This window comes from Clarias gariepinus, chromosome 15 (assembly GCF_024256425.1).
Source record: "Clarias gariepinus isolate MV-2021 ecotype Netherlands chromosome 15, CGAR_prim_01v2, whole genome shotgun sequence".
NCBI lineage: Eukaryota > Metazoa > Chordata > Actinopteri > Siluriformes > Clariidae > Clarias > Clarias gariepinus.
The window spans coordinates 20,157,876-20,176,094 of NC_071114.1; the positions used below are offsets into that span (position 1 = coordinate 20,157,876).

The 18,219-nt window shown below is 37.3% G+C and overlaps 1 protein-coding gene across 3 annotated transcripts; it reads right to left on the minus strand.

The window, feature by feature from the left end:
• Positions 1 to 646: 646 nt before the first annotated feature.
• On the minus strand, positions 647 to 15,235 carry lmnl3 (lamin L3). Of its 3 annotated transcripts, XM_053513821.1 has the most exons (12): positions 14,527 to 15,235; positions 12,684 to 12,840; positions 11,631 to 11,756; positions 11,035 to 11,205; positions 10,160 to 10,285; positions 9,542 to 9,762; positions 9,073 to 9,292; positions 7,848 to 7,955; positions 6,562 to 6,681; positions 5,666 to 5,776; positions 4,686 to 4,742; positions 1,476 to 1,560 (listed from the first exon to the last, which is right to left on the minus strand). In XM_053513821.1, the coding sequence occupies exons 1-11, from the start codon at positions 14,925 to 14,927 to the stop codon at positions 4,704 to 4,706; spliced, it is 1,800 nt and encodes a 599-aa protein (XP_053369796.1). In that variant the 5' UTR covers positions 14,928 to 15,235; the 3' UTR covers positions 1,476 to 1,560; positions 4,686 to 4,703. The 3 variants fall into 3 exon arrangements, with proteins under 3 accessions (XP_053369797.1, XP_053369795.1, XP_053369796.1); XM_053513822.1 differs by lacking the exons at positions 1,476 to 1,560; positions 4,686 to 4,742 and adding an exon at positions 647 to 868; XM_053513820.1 differs by lacking the exon at positions 4,686 to 4,742 and having other exon boundaries at positions 647 to 1,560; positions 14,527 to 15,234.
• Between the last annotated feature and the right edge of the window lie 2,984 nt (positions 15,236 to 18,219).

The following is an 18,219-nucleotide window of genomic DNA, read 5'->3' on the forward strand; positions in this document are numbered from 1 at the left end:
TCAGAAGCTACTCACTGCATCAGTTAGGGGTTGCAGGCGTCAGAACTACACTCAACAAAAATATAAATATAAACGCAACAACTTTATTTCTGCTCCGATTTTTCACGAGATGGACTTGAAGATCTAAAATTCATTCCAGATACACAATATTACCATTTCTCTCAAACATTGTTCACAAATCAGTCTAAATGTGTGATAGTGAGCACTTCTGCTTTGCTGAGATAATCCATCCCATCTCACAGGTGTGCCACATCAAGATGCTGATCTGACATCATGAGTAGTGCACAGGTGTACCTTATACTGCTCACAATAAAAGGCCACCCTGGAATGTGCAGTTTTGTCTCACAGCAAGATGCCACAAGCATCTATAAAATCACTGCAGTAACCTAATTAAAAGCTCTTAAACAGCTGCTTATTTAAATATTAACAGTGACCTTTTTTAGCCAGGCAGTGTTTAATATAGTACAACTATTGAATTTATTTTAATTAACATGTCCAGTGTTGTTTGCTACTACTTCAGAGCAGTTGTGAAGAATTTACATAAAAACACAATTTTTTGTACAAAAGAACATACTAAACGCTACAATTTCTCACAAGGTTATTAATATTAAATAAATACATTTATAAAATATGCATATTCCAGAAATGTTAAAATAATTACTTTATTTCAGAAATCAACTACAAAAAGATAATTAACACCAAACCACAGATCCATTATTCTTTATTAAATTTGTAGGTATAAAAGCATAAACTTTAGGGAAATAAACAAATAGACAATAATGACAGTTAACCAGTTGATCTTGAGGTCTCTAGATACTTAGGTCTTCTGGCTTGTTCCAATTCAAATGTCAGGGCATGGGAATACATTCTATATATGCAAAAAAAAAAAAAAGGGAAAAAAAAAGAAAAGCTAATTCTGACACATTTTAATCATATCTTTAGGTGGGTGTCAGGATACTGCTTAATTAAATTGTGCAAAATAAATTAATAATCAATAAACATGTGACAAAAAAGGGTCACAGTAATTTACATACAAACAAAAAGGAAAAAAACACAGGAAAAGTTTATTACTCCAAAGAAAAGTTTAGTAATGCTACAAGTTCAATGGCTGTCTACTATTGTAGCCATCAGAAACTTTTCACCAAATCAGGCAAGTTGTACAAAATCACCCTGTTAGCTTAACATGAGCCTGTGTAATGTGCAAATATAGCAAATGCAATAATAATAATAATAATGATAATAATAACAACAACAACTAATAATAACAACAACAACAATAAATTCCAAGGCACAATAAATAGAGAAAAACAGATCCTGGAAATACAAGGGGAAAAAATTATAGACTAATATTGCTGGTCTTGATTTACTCTTAGCCCTATATACCCCATTAAATGCAAACACATGTAAGAAATGAGGCCTTGTCAGGTCTTGTAATTGCTATATTAGGGCATGATGGTTACATACATGAAAACACTTTGTGTAAAAGATTTGGTGTAGTATACAACAGATCGATGGCAGTTACATTACTGCACAACTGGCCTCCTGACTTGGCACATAACCCTGTGTAAAAAAACATTTATTTTAGGTACATGTTCACAATGAGGGGGAAAAAAATGTGTTTCAATTCTGTTAATAACACACCCTTTTTGACCTCTTAGTTTTCTTTGGTTGACTTGCTTTTACATTATTTTCTAAACTTTAGTATCTGAAAAAGGATTTGTTAGAAACCCAGTGAAAGATAAGAGGAGGAACTTACTAAAAAGTCAATTTGATTCACTGGGAATATTGGTGGATAGAGCCAATTCTAAATGTAAACATTTGAAATGCTACTTTAAACTGAGTTTAATGGAGTCAGAACTTTATTAGTTCGTGGTTTACAATGATGGCTAATTTTAAGCTAGCTACAGTACAGTAGTTAGCACAATAGAAATTGGTGGGTCGTTCATGAACAATTCGTTCTTTTTGAATGCATCTTTAACATGACTCGGAGAGCGATTCGTTAATTTTCTACGGGGGGCGCATGCTCAAATCATCGCAAAACCTGTTTCCTGGTTATGTACAGGAAACAATTGAGCGATTCTTTCTCAACGACTCTTTGACTCCGAGGTATTCCATCTTTAGTCTTGTGCCTCCTATAGACACTATGCAGTGCAGTACAGAATTGAACGGTTCTCCTCAATGAGTTTTCAAGTCCTAAATCATTCGTTCTTTAGTCACGTGACTCCAATAGGCGCTATGCAATGTGGTACACAGAAAACAGAATTGAATGTTTCTCAACGAATCTTCAAATCCTGAGTCGTTTGTTCCTTTGTCACACGACTCTCATACAGTAGACGCTATGCAGTGCAACAGACTCAAAAGAACGACGCATACTGGAAGATATGAGAGGTAAGCTACTCATTCTGTTTATTATAATATGTACTTAGCGGCATTTTAATATTTTCATTACTGGAACTATAGCCAAAATGTGTGTATGTAGACGTATGGGGGTCTTTTTTATTGAAAATGCAACATTTTAGTTTATTTCTGATCAAAAGAATGAAATGAACCAAATGACTTTAAAAAGATTCGTTCATTTTGATGAACGAGATTCAAAGAACCAAATCACTAAAATGATACAAACTTCTTATTACTAATAGAAATATTCAGCATTTCTGTTTAAATGGTTTTTAAATAACAACTTGTCCTATCTGCGTACAAGTCTGTTAACCTCATAACTTGTGTGCAAGCTAGCTAATTGTCTGATTAGATAATTGGATAAAGGAAGAGAAAGTCTTGAAACTTCATCTGCTAAGGGTACGTTTTACCTGAAAAATCTGCTTCCACTACACAGAGCGACACTTTCGAGTAACAATGTTGATGGTGTGTTAAAAACTATCAAAACACAAGTATTATGACAGTCATTTTCAAAGTGAAATTAATATTTGAAAGATTGCAGCCTACGTGGGGCATTCAAGCAGGTTGTGCTCATGCAATGAATCAGTACAGATAGCTATATCAGGGATGAAATGGAGACCACTTGTACAATATGTTAATCATCCTCTAGCCCTCCTCAGCTTAATTTTCTGACTACAGCACTTTTGTTGGCTAGAAACTTTTTGCTGGCATTTAAGCTGTTACAATATTTTTGCTACTGTACGACTTCAGTATAACTGCAGTCCTGCAGTGATTTAAAAAGAAGTTGGAATGCCATTTAAGCCAGATTTTAATATATTTTAAAGGCCTTACTTGGGTTTTTTTGCCCATGATTTTCCAAAACCATGCTGTCGTTAAAGCCTCATTAAAGGACTGACAGAAAGCAGAGCATGGAAGGATGCATGCACAAAGGTGTTACTAGCAAATGAGAAAACTTGTAGCCAGCTGTGTAAAACACACCAGGACTGGAAAAGGAATGGAACAAGTATAAATGTTGCTCACTTCCTAAAACAATTAATTGTCACCACTGCAAATACAGTAATGTCATGAGTGGTCACCAGACACACACTGTACAGTGCCTTGCAAAAGTATTCATAAACCTGTGAACTTTTCCACAATTTGTCACGTTACAACCACATACATAAATGTATTTTATTGAGATTTTATATGATAGACTACATACAAAGTGACACACAATTGTAAAGTAGAAGAAAAATAAATGATTTAATTATTTACACGTGTGGCATGCATTTGTATTCAGCCCACTTTACTTCAATACCCCTAACTGAAATCCAGTGGAACGAATTACCTTTACAAGTCACCTTAATAGTTACCAGATTCCACCTGTTTCTTATTTAATCACAGTATAAATACAGCTGTTCTGTGAATACCCTCAGATGTTTTATTTATTTTTTTTTGACTTTTTCCCGATTTTCTCCCTAATTTAGTCATGTCCAATTCCTCCCTGTCACTAGGGGGCTGCCACATTAAGGCTACTACTACCACTCAGTCGGGAGGGCTGAAGACTATCATGTGTGGGCGGCGTACCACACTCGGAGGACAGCGCTATCCGCTCCTTTCGCGTGCGTGAGCTCACAGACGCCCCTGATTGGCTGTATGGAAGAAGGTGCTCTCCATGTGATCTGACACACCTTGAGCTATTTTACAAATAAGAAAAGGCAAAAATTTCACTCTCTATATGTGCAAAGCTGGTAGAGACATATGCCAAAAGACTTACAGCTGTAATTGCAGCAAAAAGTGGTGCTACAACAGTATTGACTCAGAGTGTCTGAATACAAATGCATTTGCCACACTTTTCACGTTATTTGTAAAATTAGATTTTTATCATTTTTCTTCCACTTTGTGTAACTTTGTGTTGGTCTCTCACATAACATCCCAATAAAATACATTTACATTGTGGTTGTAACATTATAAAATGTGAAAATGTTCGATGGGTAAGAATACTTTTGCATGGCATTGTACTGTATCTGCTTAACACTGGACACGGTAGACGAGGGCTGGCAAACCATACGAATCAATAACAGCAGACCTTTAAAATAAAACTTTATAGTGAATGTTGGCTATAGCTAAATAATTACTTGGTGTATAAAAACAGCAACAGACAATAATAAGACATCAAAGACAGTCAGTAAGAACTATGACACTGGCATAAAAAGCATCAAGCTCTTAAGAGGAAGCTGCAGAATGCAAAAGCACACACAAACTACAGTAGCAGCACAGTGATTATGCTGGCATTACCAAAGTCTCACCTACTGTACTGGGACAGCTCAGGAAAGAGCACAACATTTCTTTTTCTTTCTTTTGGCCTTTTAACACACACACACAAAAAATGTGGGCTAAAGATGGCAATAATTACTGGGAGTAGAATTTAAGTGATTTGGTTATTAATAAACTAAACAAAATGTCTGCTTATGTCCCTTAAATGTTTTAAAGCAAAACTGCATTCATGAAGGTCACGCTATTTTGACAAACCACTAATTATTGTACTATAGGCTAACTGGCAATGCTATTCACACCAAAGAAGGGATTGAAAAAAACATAACAGTTTGACATAGTTTATCCCTTTAAAATTCTATTGAATTTCAACCTTAAAAACTTTTGCAAGAAATTTGCCTTGGCATAAAAGCATTGAAAACAAGCCAAACCGAATGCCGGCTAAGTTCTGCGTACTTCTGGTAGTCGTTCAATACTTGTTTGCATCAGTGGAAAGCCACGCGAAGCAAGTTTACACATTTTTGTGTTTTTTTTTTTTGTGGTTGTCTTTGCATTTTTTGCAAAATTTAGTGAAGACATAGCAATATGGATGGCAAAGAAAGTTAGCAAGGACAGCAGGGAGAAGAAAAGAGAGCCACTTTTAGTGGAAATTAAAAAAGAAATATAACTAAAAACAGCTGGAGCCAAGAAAAATCATAAATTAAGATTAAGTGATTTTTAATCACTTCATATCATCATTACATCAGATGTTTCCTACATTTTTGTGAAATAGTTGTCTTGTTTAAATGTTAATTTGGAGATTTGGGTCAAGTATGAATACAAGGAAGTGTTAGAATCTTAGGCTGGTCAATTGCAATGAAATCTAGGATGAATATTTCAAAACGACTACAGAAAAGAAGAAAACGGAAAATTGAAGAGGTAGGTTAAGCAGAAATGGAGCACATGTTGCCCATGAAATCTTTTTATAATCAGTTTAAGATGTGATCATCTATAAAGAAAACCAACTGAATGTTACCTGGCGGCGGAGGTGAATCTCAGAGCCAATGCTGCCCTCTTCGTCCAGATCCTCTTCAGAATCTCCATCTGTTCGACCCGACAGACGCACGACGCAGCGCTCTGCTGTCTCCTGAAAGCCACAAATGGTTCACTGCTACTACATAAACCGCAGAGAGCAGACCCTTATACAGAGATATTGTTTCCAATATACACTACTGCTCAAAAGTTTTGGATCACTCCATGGTCGTTCATGATTTGTCTTTCTTTCTACATTGTAAGGCATCCAAAATATGCAATAATCTCTCTCCTTTGAACAGTTAATGTTGAGTTGTGTCTGCTGCTCATGATCTGTAAAGCCTTCATAACGGCTCTAATCTGAGTTGCTGTTAATTGCAACTCAGATTAGAGTTAAGAGTGGTAAATAAACTTTTCTGCAGCAGAGATAAGTTTTGGTCTTGCTTTCCTGGGATGGTCTTTCTGAAAGCCAAGTTCATCATTGTGCTTGATAGGTTTTGCAAATGCACTTGACAATACTGTTCTGGCAAAAACTATTCCAAAAAGGCTGACCGCTGTGTCTTAAAATAACAACTGACTGTTCTGGTTGTTGTTACATAATTATTAAACTAATTTCATGTGTTATTTCATAGTTTTAAAATCCCCAGTATTGTTGTAGAATGTAGATAATAAATCACTACACACAAAACAAAAACAAAGAAATTAGCAAGTGATCCCAAACTGTTGAGCATTATTGTCTAAAAAAACTAAAAAACATGAAAAAAAATAAATAAATAGAAAACATCACAAGATTACTGTACATGTGCCTAAACTCCATATACCACTATCACAGCAGTGTGAGAACTGAGTTATTTGGTAAGGACAACAGCTAATTATTGAGCATTATGCAATAAGCCTTACTTCATTGTACAGATTGAAAAGAGACACCCGGACATCGTTCACGGCTCCCCATGTCTTAGGGCTACTTAGGACCAGATCACTTGTCGGTTTTTGCTCCCCTCTGGCTCCTGCAGACCAGATCTGGGTATAAAACAATGAGCATATTAGGAAAAAGAAAAAAGAAAAAAGTTATACATTTGGGGCCAATCTGCTGCCCCCCTTATTGTATTTCATGAGTGACAAGTATGTGTGTATTTTTCAGCATTGAAGGCACCATTAATCCTGACCAAATCTCCAACTCCATTTGCAGAAATACACCGCCAAATTTGCAAGTAACCATGCTTAATTGTTGCCTGCAGACCCTCATTATTGTACTACTCTCCATCCTTCCACCCTGTCTCCTGCTACAACCAAATATTAACATTTTTTATCGCTCGCTGAAATTTTTCTCTACCCTAGTTCATATGTTTTCATGCATAATTGAATCACTTAGTTCACACAATGCGTCCTTGGTTCCACATTGGAGGCATTGCTTTTGGGCTGCAATTTTTCCATAAAGATTAATTCTGGCTAGATTTCTCTGCAGTGTACCTGGGCTAGCGGTTTCATCATCTGACGTCGAAGGGAAGTAAGCATAATGTGTCTTTTATCTGCTGCATTAAGTTTCTCTGGCCCGGACACTGTGTCTGTGGTCCTCAACATTGACCAGTTTTTGTGTGCTCCATCAAAATAACTTAAACAGGACATGTTGAAACCCCAGGCAGCTGAAATCATTGTCTGGGATACTTGCTGATGCAGTATAACTACCTTGTATCTTGTTGCTGTGCTCAGTCTTATCATAGTGCCTGACCTGTGACATCAAACTATCTTCCACAACCTCCCCTTAGTAGCAGCGTTTCAATACTATTCGCAGTTTAACTCAGGTTTAAGCGTCCTACACAGATTTCTGTTATCTTCATATAAAATTGATGATCATTAGAACCTGCTTGGTGTAACTGGTTAATTATATACTTTGATGACATCCCTTACTTTGTGCTATTTTAAGAACGGATGCTGGTTTGAAGCCAAAGTGTAGTCACACCGAATATAGGTTTGAATTAGATTTTTCTTCTGTTCACTCACTTTGTATTTTGTAAATTGATAAAAATAAACAATGAAAATATATATTTTTGAAAGCATTCTTGCTTTACAGCATTTCTTCACACCTGCCCATAATTTTGCACAATATAATTACACACACAAACATTATACATCACTATGACTATCTAATTTCATATTCAGATGTGTATATTTTCATATTCATGAACCGTCAATGTTTGTCCGGCAGCCAGGGTGTAGGATGAGGGAATCTTATAGGTGATGTCTGGTCCTCCTGGTTGACTCCTCCTCACTATCCAGCCTCCTAGTGGCTGATCCTGAAAGAGTAACCATTAACAGATTATAACCCTCATATCAAATAACAGTTACCACCAGTTAATAAAATAACTCTGGAAAAAGGATTACAATAATGTGTGTTTTGGACTTGATCTTAAACATTTTTATTAAGCAAAAAAAAACTTAAAACAACTACAGTGGAACCTCGGATTACGAGCATAATTTGTTCCGGAAGCGGGCACGTATTCCAAAACACGCTTAAATCAAAGCACATTTTCCTATAAGAAATAATGGAAATTAAAATAATTCGTTCCACAGCCCAAAAAAAATAAATACATAAAAATAATTAACAGAAAATATAAAGGAAAAATAAAACAAATTAACCTGCATGTTACGTTAAAAAAAGTAAAAATAAATCCCGACCAATAAGTGTTTCCATTTATGCGCACAGGCGCTGTGTGTGTGTGTGTTTTTCTTTCTCCTCCGCTGCTGAGTGTGTGTTATGTGTGTGTGCGAGCGTAATTTGACACTGTGCCGGTTGTGTGTGAGTGAAGCACCCCCTTTCTGTTTCACACACATACGCACACGCACACACGCACACACGCACATTAAAGGCTAGAGAGAGAAAGTGTGTGTGAACCGGCAACGGTGTCAAATTATGCGCGTGCACACACAACACACACTCTGCAGCACAAGAAAGAAAAACACACACAACACACACACAGTAAAGGCGAGAGAGAAAGAGTGCGTGTGTGTGTGTGTGTGTGAGAACCGGCAGTGTCAAATTATGCGCACACACACAACACACACACTCTGCAGCGCAAGAGAAAGAAAAAAACACACACACACATACACAAACACGGATGTTGATTATACCAGTAAGAGATGAGCACTAAGACCCAGCAGGGGAGATAAATACCCGCAGCGCCAGGGAGAGAAAAACCATTGGCTCAGTTGTGATGACGAAGTGTCAAAACAAGAAGCGCATGCGTTATACATGATACTCGGAGCTCGTAAACCACGACAACGCTCGTTTAAGTCAAAGTTTATTAAAAATCTTTGCTCGTCTTCCGGAACACTCGTAAACCGTGTTACTTGTAATCCGAGGTTCCACTGTATACTTTTTTGAAGTCAAGTAACCCTGTAATAAGGGCCTACCATGTCAGAGTTGTTCTTGAGCTTAATGAAGTTTCCATCGAGGTCTATTTCATCAATGGAAACACAGCCACGAGCGGATGAGCGCTGGGACACTTTGCAACTCGGAGAAAGACCCGTGCCACCTTCATGTTTCCGTTTCTTTCCCCAGCCTTTGCGTGTGGCATGAACGTGTGTGCGGGCAATAGGTGCATGCGGAGAGGGACTTGGGGAGAGATTTAGCCTGAACAGAGAAATGTATAAAGAAACTAAACAACAAATTAAAAATTAATAAAAAATTTTTTAGAGCAAAATTAAATAAATAAAAGTACAACATCAGATAAAGTCAGAAAACATGTTTTACAGTATTTCTTAGCAGTCTGTCCACTATGCAAAGGGACATATAGATCTTGTGTTCTGTGTGCAGTATGATGTTACAGAAATATATGTTGGAAGACGTAAAACGTTCTTGGGTAAATGCTTCACGTCTTACCGCTGCTCCTCTCCCTCCAGCATCTTGCGGTAGGCATTGATCTCCATGTCCAGCATAAGTTTAATGTCCAGGAGACTCTGGTACTCCTCGAGCTGTGCCTGCATCTGTTGCCTTATATCGGCCATCTCCTGCTCCTTCTGGGAGAGCCGCTGATGACTGAGCTGCCTCTCGCGGTCAAGAGCTCGCTCCAAGTCCTGCACTCGTGCCTCCAGCTCGCGGTTCTGTCACAGGTGCTCTTTTAATCACTTTACTCATTAATGATGCAACTGATGCAAATTATAGATAGATAAATACTGTTTGTAAAAATGTTAAAATGGTTGCACAACCTGTGTCCTCTTTAATCATACAGATATGGCAAATTCCTCATTTTAAGATCAAATTAATAAATATCAGCAGCTATACTGTTAAAAAAAAAAATTTTCATTTTATTTTAGTTTTTCTAAATACACAGCCATTGAGTTATTACATTTACTTAAAATGTGCATATATCTTTTAACAAAGAGTTTTGTATAATTGGATAATACGTAAAGGAACCTAGTCAGCAACTTGCAATAAAACTGTGCTAGAAAACACAATCAACTGGAGACACAATGATAAAATGTGTAATCTATTCCTTACGTGCTTTTGCAGGCTGCTTATCTGGCTGGACTGGGACTCCAATTTTATTCTGGTTCCTTCCAGCTCTTCCCTGGTAGATGTGGCATAATTACTGTTCTTTAAGGCTACCTGCTTGGCATTTTCCAACTGCAATACATAAATTAATTAAAACATACTACATACAGCATGTATTTATTTTCTGTGCATACACTGCAACAAAAAAAATTGCATGCAGTATGCAAAAATTATGCAAAACAATATTACAACATGTAACTTATCCTGATGTTCTTACTGTTTTGTATATTTAGTGTGCACTCTATATTAAACGATATATGCTGCACTTCTTTTCATATTGTCAACTCTTCATATTATGTGTGCTATGTGTATGTGTCACATCTTGCACTTTAATCTTATAGTACTTTTTTTCTATTTCATGTGCTTCATTTGTGCAGGTGAGAACACAGCAATCACTTAGATGAGGATCAAAACGTCTCATCTATAAGCCTCCTAGTTTAAATCCAAGCAAACCTTTGGCCAATTTGATTGCATTAAAAAAAAGATTTGAGTTCTGAAACAACCCAATGTCTATGTCTATCGCACAATGAGTTACACACACAAAGAGAGAAAAATAACACACAATACTGACTATTTATGGTTGTCTGTTCTAGTTCTGTGCTCTCTGTGATTTGGCAAAGGTTTGTTTCTCTTTTCCACCACCTTTTTTTTCTGACCAGTTATTGGAAACGAAGAGCAAGGAATAGGTTTTCAGCTACACACACCCTGCATTTTTTGGCCATTTGGCAAAATTGAATGTGTCCTTTTTCTTATAGTATTTCCAAATGCTCATGCATTAGTTAGAAGTTACATCCGAGAGGGGAATGGCCTGGACACTGTACCTTAGCATTAAAGGTGCGCTCCAGGTCCTCTTTATACTGCAGGATTTGGGATTCATGCTCTCGTCGTAGCTGTTGCATTGCATCTGCTAACTTACTCTCAAACTCCTTCTGCCTTCCTGAATCCACCTCCACCAGACGACTCTCGTACCGACTCCTCATCTCCTGCACTTCCTGTAGGTGATATTTATAACTGCAATTATAACTGTAAACATTACAATGTTGGTGGTTTGAGATTTTAGTTGTTTTGAGTGTTAAGACCATAAAGGCTTTTAACAACAATGTGTTCTAGATGAGTGATGTACACAAAGGGAGCAATTTTAGAAAAAGAATACAAACATTATGTATGTATTATGTATTATGTACAGGTATACTGTATGATACATATTGATTATAATACACTCTTTACACAGGAATTAACTTCTACAGATGTTTTACAATAGTAAACAATTATACATGGATAAAAAGAATGTTGTATCAGTGTATTCCTTTGTTCAGCACCACTATCACAGCTCACGACAGTTTACATGGGTAATACTGATTTCGAAGTAGGAGGTCAGAGAAACAAATATACCCAAGTAGGATAAAGCGCTTCCCACCTGTTCACTGAGCTGCTTCTGAAACTCCATCTGCTCGTGGAGGGTCTGCATCTGGTTCTCTGCGTCGACTCGACGAAGCATCTCTGAATTAACCTGAGTTTTGGCATTCTGCAAGGCTGCATCCAGCTACACAAGAATTTGTATTTACATTGAGTTAAGCTGAGCAAACAATAGAATACTTCTTAATACCCATAATCCCAATTTGTTCTTTTCCATCCTTTTACCACTGATGGGATACAGACAACACTTTCTGAGGATCACATACCGCTGAATTTCACGTTCAATGAGGCCAGGAGCAACTGGGCAAGCACTGAAATACCCGTGATATGAATAGAACTAAGATACACTATGAATAGAACAAAGACTAAGACCCAGGAGGAAAGATCTAGGACATGGATTAAAAATCTTTACTCCTATTAATTAATGCAACTTTCCAACCAGTTGATTACATGGCAGCAATAGAATACTTCTTAAATAATAAATTGAACAATAATTCTACCACAGCATTAGACCACATGAGGTTCCACACCTGGCAGCCAAGAAGAAGAAAGTAAGCCCTGAGATACTGTAGTCTTCCTGGCAGCCCTGTCTGGTAGAAATGCAACCATTGCAATTTTCTTGATACATATTTCCAATGTTGACCTTTTTTTTTAACAATTATTGCAAAATTAATTAAATGTATATAATAAAACATGGATGACTGACTTTTATGTCTTCTCCAAAGGACTTTTATAGGACTTTCTCCAGGTTACTGGTCATAGCTTTCTGTATAAATTAAATCACGCATCATGGACGATTTAAGCTGAAAACCGTTTGATCATGCGCTGATCAATTGGTGCCTCTCTAATGGCAAATCTCTCTTATCAATGTGACATTTTCAGCTGCAGAAATGTTCCTCACCGAATGAATTTTTTTGTTACTTGGACCCTTCCCTGTATATTGAAATGTACATAATTTTATACATCATCATAAATTCAGCCCACAGTCTCCTGCTGTACCTGGCATATATTTTTTTCCTGTAATATTTAAATGACAATAAATGGCACAACTCACATTATCCACTTGTGTTGTGAGGTCTGCAACTTCATTTTCCAGTCTCCGGTTAGTTGCTAGTAAATTAGCGTAGTCTGCCTCTTTGGAGTTCAGAGCAGCTTCGAGATTCCTCCAGCGCTCCACTGCATTGCTCAGGTCCGCCTCCTTCTTATTATTTCTACAATTATAATTATAATAATTATAAATTCAATGTCCTTTAAGCATCAAAGCAGGCATTTTATTACTAACATTTTGTTAAAAACTTCGGCATGCCTCAGTGACTCTACCTCATGATCTTGAGTGGTTTGGTGCAATTTGGGGTTAAGCCCAGAAGTGCTTTGGGTTTTGTAAAGAGTATTTTGTATAGAGGGTTTCCCATAAAGTAGTTATCACATTAATACAAATATTTGTTAATATTCTGACTTTTTTAAAGAAAAAAAAATTGCACTCTTCTTCTGCACTGCTCTTAAAGAACATTGCCAGCAAAATTCCAAGGTGTTTAGGAGAAAAAACTCTCAAACAACTTTTAACAGTTAAACTGGAGTTTTTCTCCATATATGCAAAAAAAAATATATAGCTGAATTAATTGTTTAACGTAAACCAATGGGACCAGTACCAGGCAGACCATGCCATAAATGCACCATACATTCATGAATGTGGCTCTTCTTCTGCCCCGCAGCAACAACAAAAAAAAATTTGTTCCACCAAATTCCAGTCCTGATGCCAGCCTTTAACCACAACCAGGTGGCTTGTAGGAAAGAAATTGTGAGCCTCCTATTTGTATATTGCATGAAAACCTAAGCTTTCATTGAATAATGTAATTACATTTGGCGACATTCTTTCAAGAAAGGGTGCAATCTGAAAATTTGAAGCAGTGTGATGGTTACATATTTGGGGATCATGTTTTAAAAAATACCATAGTATTTAGTATGAAGCTTCTGCACAAAAAAAAAAAAAAACAATGCACCAGTGATTGGAAAACAATGATTGTTGGTATGTGTACAATGACAAATATAATCTCTTGCAATAGCCAAGCAATAGACAAAAGCAATAGCTAATTCTCACTGGAAACACACAGAGGCAAGTGGCCTAGTCCAATGGCATTGTTGCTTACGTAGGACACTGTTGACTAAAGTAAAAATCGACAAGTTGATGAACATGTTGCTGACTTAGGACTTAAAAATGCTAAAGTGTATCATGCAAGTTGTTTTGAGAGGATTTTCCCCCTCTTTAAATTTCTTAATATTAAATTTAATATTCACACTTGCAAATCAATAACAGTAAGCAAGAGCATATACTGTAAAAAAAAAAATGCTGGTGAGACAATATTAACATACATTCAGAATTTATTTTTAATGGCCACACATTGGTTGACACCTAACCATAGAATTTAAATGTTTGGGTTTTTTGGGAAGTCTTCAGGGAAGACTTTTTAATAGATTTTGATTAGAATTTGTGCTCATTTAGCCACAAGACACTGATGGCAAGTGAGAATGTCCAGATGGTGTCCCCATTTGTGACCCGTATTTTGTGGGTAAAAAACAATAATTTTGAAAAAAAAAAAAAAAGAAAAAAAAAAAGATTTCAGCTCGGTTTTTATAGACGGAGTCACATTTCTCCTGAAGGTCTTCAGTGGGATTGAGGTCAGGGCTGTGCACACTATCATGGTTAGGCAGAACAGGTTTGGACTGATGAGTTCCAGTGAGGGGAAACTGTATTGCATAAATAGCATTGTGTATACAAATACACAAATTTTAAGTGCATTTTTGTGAAATATATTTTTTCCACTTTTGATTTAAGATTTTGACACAATACCCATGCTTGCATATCTACTCTAGGCAGGTGTTGGATGCGGTTCTCCTACCTGGCCACTAGCTTGCGGTGGTCTTCACACAGCTGGCTGTACTCTATCTGAAGCCTGGCTCTCTCATTCGCTGTGTTGTCCAGAGTTTTCCTAGCGTCGGCCAGCTCCGTTTCATACAGCTGGCGGACATTCTTCAGCTCCCGGCTTGTAGTCTCCTCTTTCTCCTCCAGAAGGAGGCGCATGGACGACTTCTCATTCTCGAGCTGGCGCACGCGCTCGATGTAGTTGGCGAGGCGGTCGTTGAGCTGCCTCAGGTCCTCTTTCTCCTGCAGGCGGCTCAGGCGGGTCGGGCTTACCGAGGACGGAGAGCCTCCGGCGGCTGCGGCGGCTGCACTAGTGGCGCTGCGTCTCCCGGAGCGCGAGGGGCGGCCGGCTGAAGTCTCGGGAGTTGACGTTATCATGGCTGCTTGCTATTATTATTATTATTATTACTATTATTATTTCAGGCTTTCGTCCGGACACAAACAAACACACACACGCGCGCGCGCCGGCCGGTCTACCTGCTCTTTCCTCTAAACGCAGTTTTAAGCCGCTAAGACCAGCTGCGACACCGCAACAAAACTATTGAATCATGCTCAACAAACGTGACGCAGGCTCGCAGGACAGGCCATGTCCCTATTAAACAACACACTAAACCTTTACCAACTATAAATTCTTTATGTATTTCAGTGAAACCCTGCTCATGGTAGTGTTTTTTTCTGTGTGTGTATATAAATCAGGTTTATCGCGTGCAGCTGCTCTGGAACCGATAGCACCCAATAAGCGGCGTGACGTCAAACCACAAGCACGAAGGCACGTGGGACTGCTGGTACAATTTTTAAAGCAATGGCAGCATCCTGGAAGGAAAATGATGTCAGGCATTTGTACAAGAAATACCACTAAATGTAGTTTGAAATCATCAATTAAAATATAATTTTAAATGGAAAAGATGTGTGTACTGACAGTGTATCTTGATCGGAGTTATTCGTTGCTATCTATCTATTTATCTATCAAAAAAAAATGACACCACTGCAAAATAATCAGTTTCTAATATTTATTTTTTTCTCTTACAGTTGCATGCATTGGTAAGATGAACAGTTTGTGTTACATTTTTTGTGAACTGCTGACAATTTTTCTCTTAAATTTAAAATATAACTATAGTTCATAGTGTATATTTAAAGGAAATAACATCACAGCACATCAAATAACCCAAGATCATGCAGTATTTGCATTTACTTAATAACTTAAATAAAACAAAATGCAAATCGTTTGCAAACAAATTGTGTGAATGCTTTGGCTAAATAACATTATAAAATCAGTATTTGGTGGAATAACCCCTGATTTGCAATTACAGCTTTCATGCATTCTAGCATGATCTCTACCAGTTTTTCACATTGCTGTTGGGTAACTTTATACCACTCTTTTTGCAAAAAAGCAAAGCAAACAGCTCAGCTTTGCTTGATTGTTTGTGACCATCCATCTTCCTCTTGATGACATTTTAGAAGTTTTCTGGAGTAAATTGCAGTGGTCTCTTATTTTTTTTCATATATATTTCCATGGTGGCTTAGTGGTTACTCACCTTGCACCACCAGGGTCCGGGTTCAATTACCACCTGTGTGCATGGAGTTTGCAGGTTCTCCCCTTGCTTGATGGGTTTCTTCCCACAATCCAAAGACATGCAACTCAGGTTAACTGGCATTCCCAAATTGAATGTTGGACAATTTTGATGTCCCACCACAGTCATAAAATGGAAATAAATACAATGGTCACTGTTGGACTCCACAGTTGGACTACAGAGGTTCCTAGATGGATTGATGGATCAAAAACTAATTCTGATATTTTGAAAAAGAGTGTGTCTATACAGAATACTTTTTTATATCCAATACATTTTGCCATATTGTGCTGTTGTATCTCATTGTTTACATACAAATGTTACCTCACCTAAATCATACATGCAAACACCTATATTTAAAAAATAGTATTTAAAAGAGCTTCTGATAGTTTTTGGCCACTTACACATACAGTAAGTACACATTAGTTCCTATTTAAAACTTAGTCGACACCTTACTTGCAATATTGGTACCCCTGGTCATTCATGCAATTATACAATTAGTTAATCATGTGGCATCTGTTAATGCATACAAATGTAAAGAAGAAGAATTTACACAGAATGGTGTCAGTAACCCCGGGGTAAACCTATCAATCACAGGGAGAACATGCAAACTCCATGCACACACACCCAACATAGCAATCAAACCCAGGACCTGGAAGAGCAAAGCGACAGTGCTAACCAATAAGCCACCTTGCCGCCTTTATGCAATTTATATTAAATTTTACTGGATGGGTTATACTGTATGTTTGAGGCTTTCCTATGCACAGTGTGTCAGCTTCTCTTTAACTGTCAACAACGGAAACCTGCAAGACCAGATATTACTCGTGTGTTGGATAATTCTCTCATTGCTGGTGACAGTCTTGTGTAAGGTAATGTATACACAATATTGTGTATACATTACCTTACTGCAAGTCTATCATATACAGCAGTGTTGCTGTTGGTTTTTTAACACTGTGTACACTTTATTAGATACCTAATGTATGTTGGTTTGGACTACCTTAGGGGTGTTACATAGAGTAGATTATTTTTTTATGCACAATGTATGTTATGCATCCTCAAGCATTCATCAGTGTTAGTTGAAGACCTCATCACTGTCTATTGATGGAGATTTGAGGTTGTTTTCCAACCCACCACTGACAGTATTGTTTTTAAAATTTCAGCAATACTCCTGTACCTAGTACAGTCACACCACTATTATTATTTCAGGGTGTTCCATGACTAGGGTCTCTCCCAGGGGTCTCGGGGCATTAGGCGAGGTACGCCCTGGACAGGGAATCATTCATTACAGGGAACAAGCACGCACACGCTCACATCCTTGCTACAGGCAAAAAATGCCAAAAAGCTTAATCTGCATGTATTTGGACTGTGGGAGGAAACTTCAGTTTAACTCCACACACGGAACCAACGTCGGAATTAAAACCATTGACCTTGGTGGTTTGAGGCCACAGTGCTAACCACTATGTCACCATATTGCTGAATCAATTTAAAAGCAATATTTAATGACATCTCTGTGTTTAGCATGGTTAGTTCTTGCTATGACAGCAGTAAATAAAGGAGTGCAAATAACTAAAATATACCCTGACTTCATTTTTATCGCTTTACATTTTTATTCATTTTTAAATACTGTACAATCTTGTTTAAAACTTTGAAGCTTCAGAAATGCTTTAAAAGATGCTAGATAGAGAACTTTAGCTTTAAAGGCCCTTATTCACTATGAAACATTGTGTGCTATTCTGTATTAATTCTTTTCTATTTATATGTATTACTGTAGTACCCTGCTGTTACTCTTGAACTCCTCTCAAGTTAAGATTGTATTTTGAAAACTGCTCTGGATAAGGTGTGTACCCAGTGCATGAGTGAAAATATAATATTTTAAATCCAAGGATTATTTTGAATTTGAATTTATGTATACTGTGCTATGTCTGTGCAGAGCTTTAAGTTTTTTTTTTTCAAACACCAGATGGAGACAAAACTCAATTTTTCCTTGTTTCCTTGTCCACTTTATAGCAAAAACCTAGTTCATGAAATATTAGAAACTATGATTTTTTTTCTTCGTCACTTAACTTAGTTTTGTAAGCCAGTCTAAACACTTGGTATAGATC

What these genes read in the sequence shown, in the direction of transcription:
- lmnl3 (XM_053513820.1), bottom strand. Translation starts at nt 14,927, where the DNA reads ATGATAACGTCAACTCCCGAGACTTCAGCCGGCCGCCCCTCGCGCTCC. An exon ending in CTGGAGGGAGAGGAGCAGCG is followed by an intron (nt 9,293 to 9,541) that starts GTAAGACGTGAA and finishes TTCTCTGTTCAG; the next exon opens with GCTAAATCTCTCCCCAAGTC. An exon ending in TCAAGAACAACTCTGACATG is followed by an intron (nt 7,956 to 9,072) that starts GTAGGCCCTTAT and finishes TTACTCTTTCAG; the next exon opens with GATCAGCCACTAGGAGGCTG.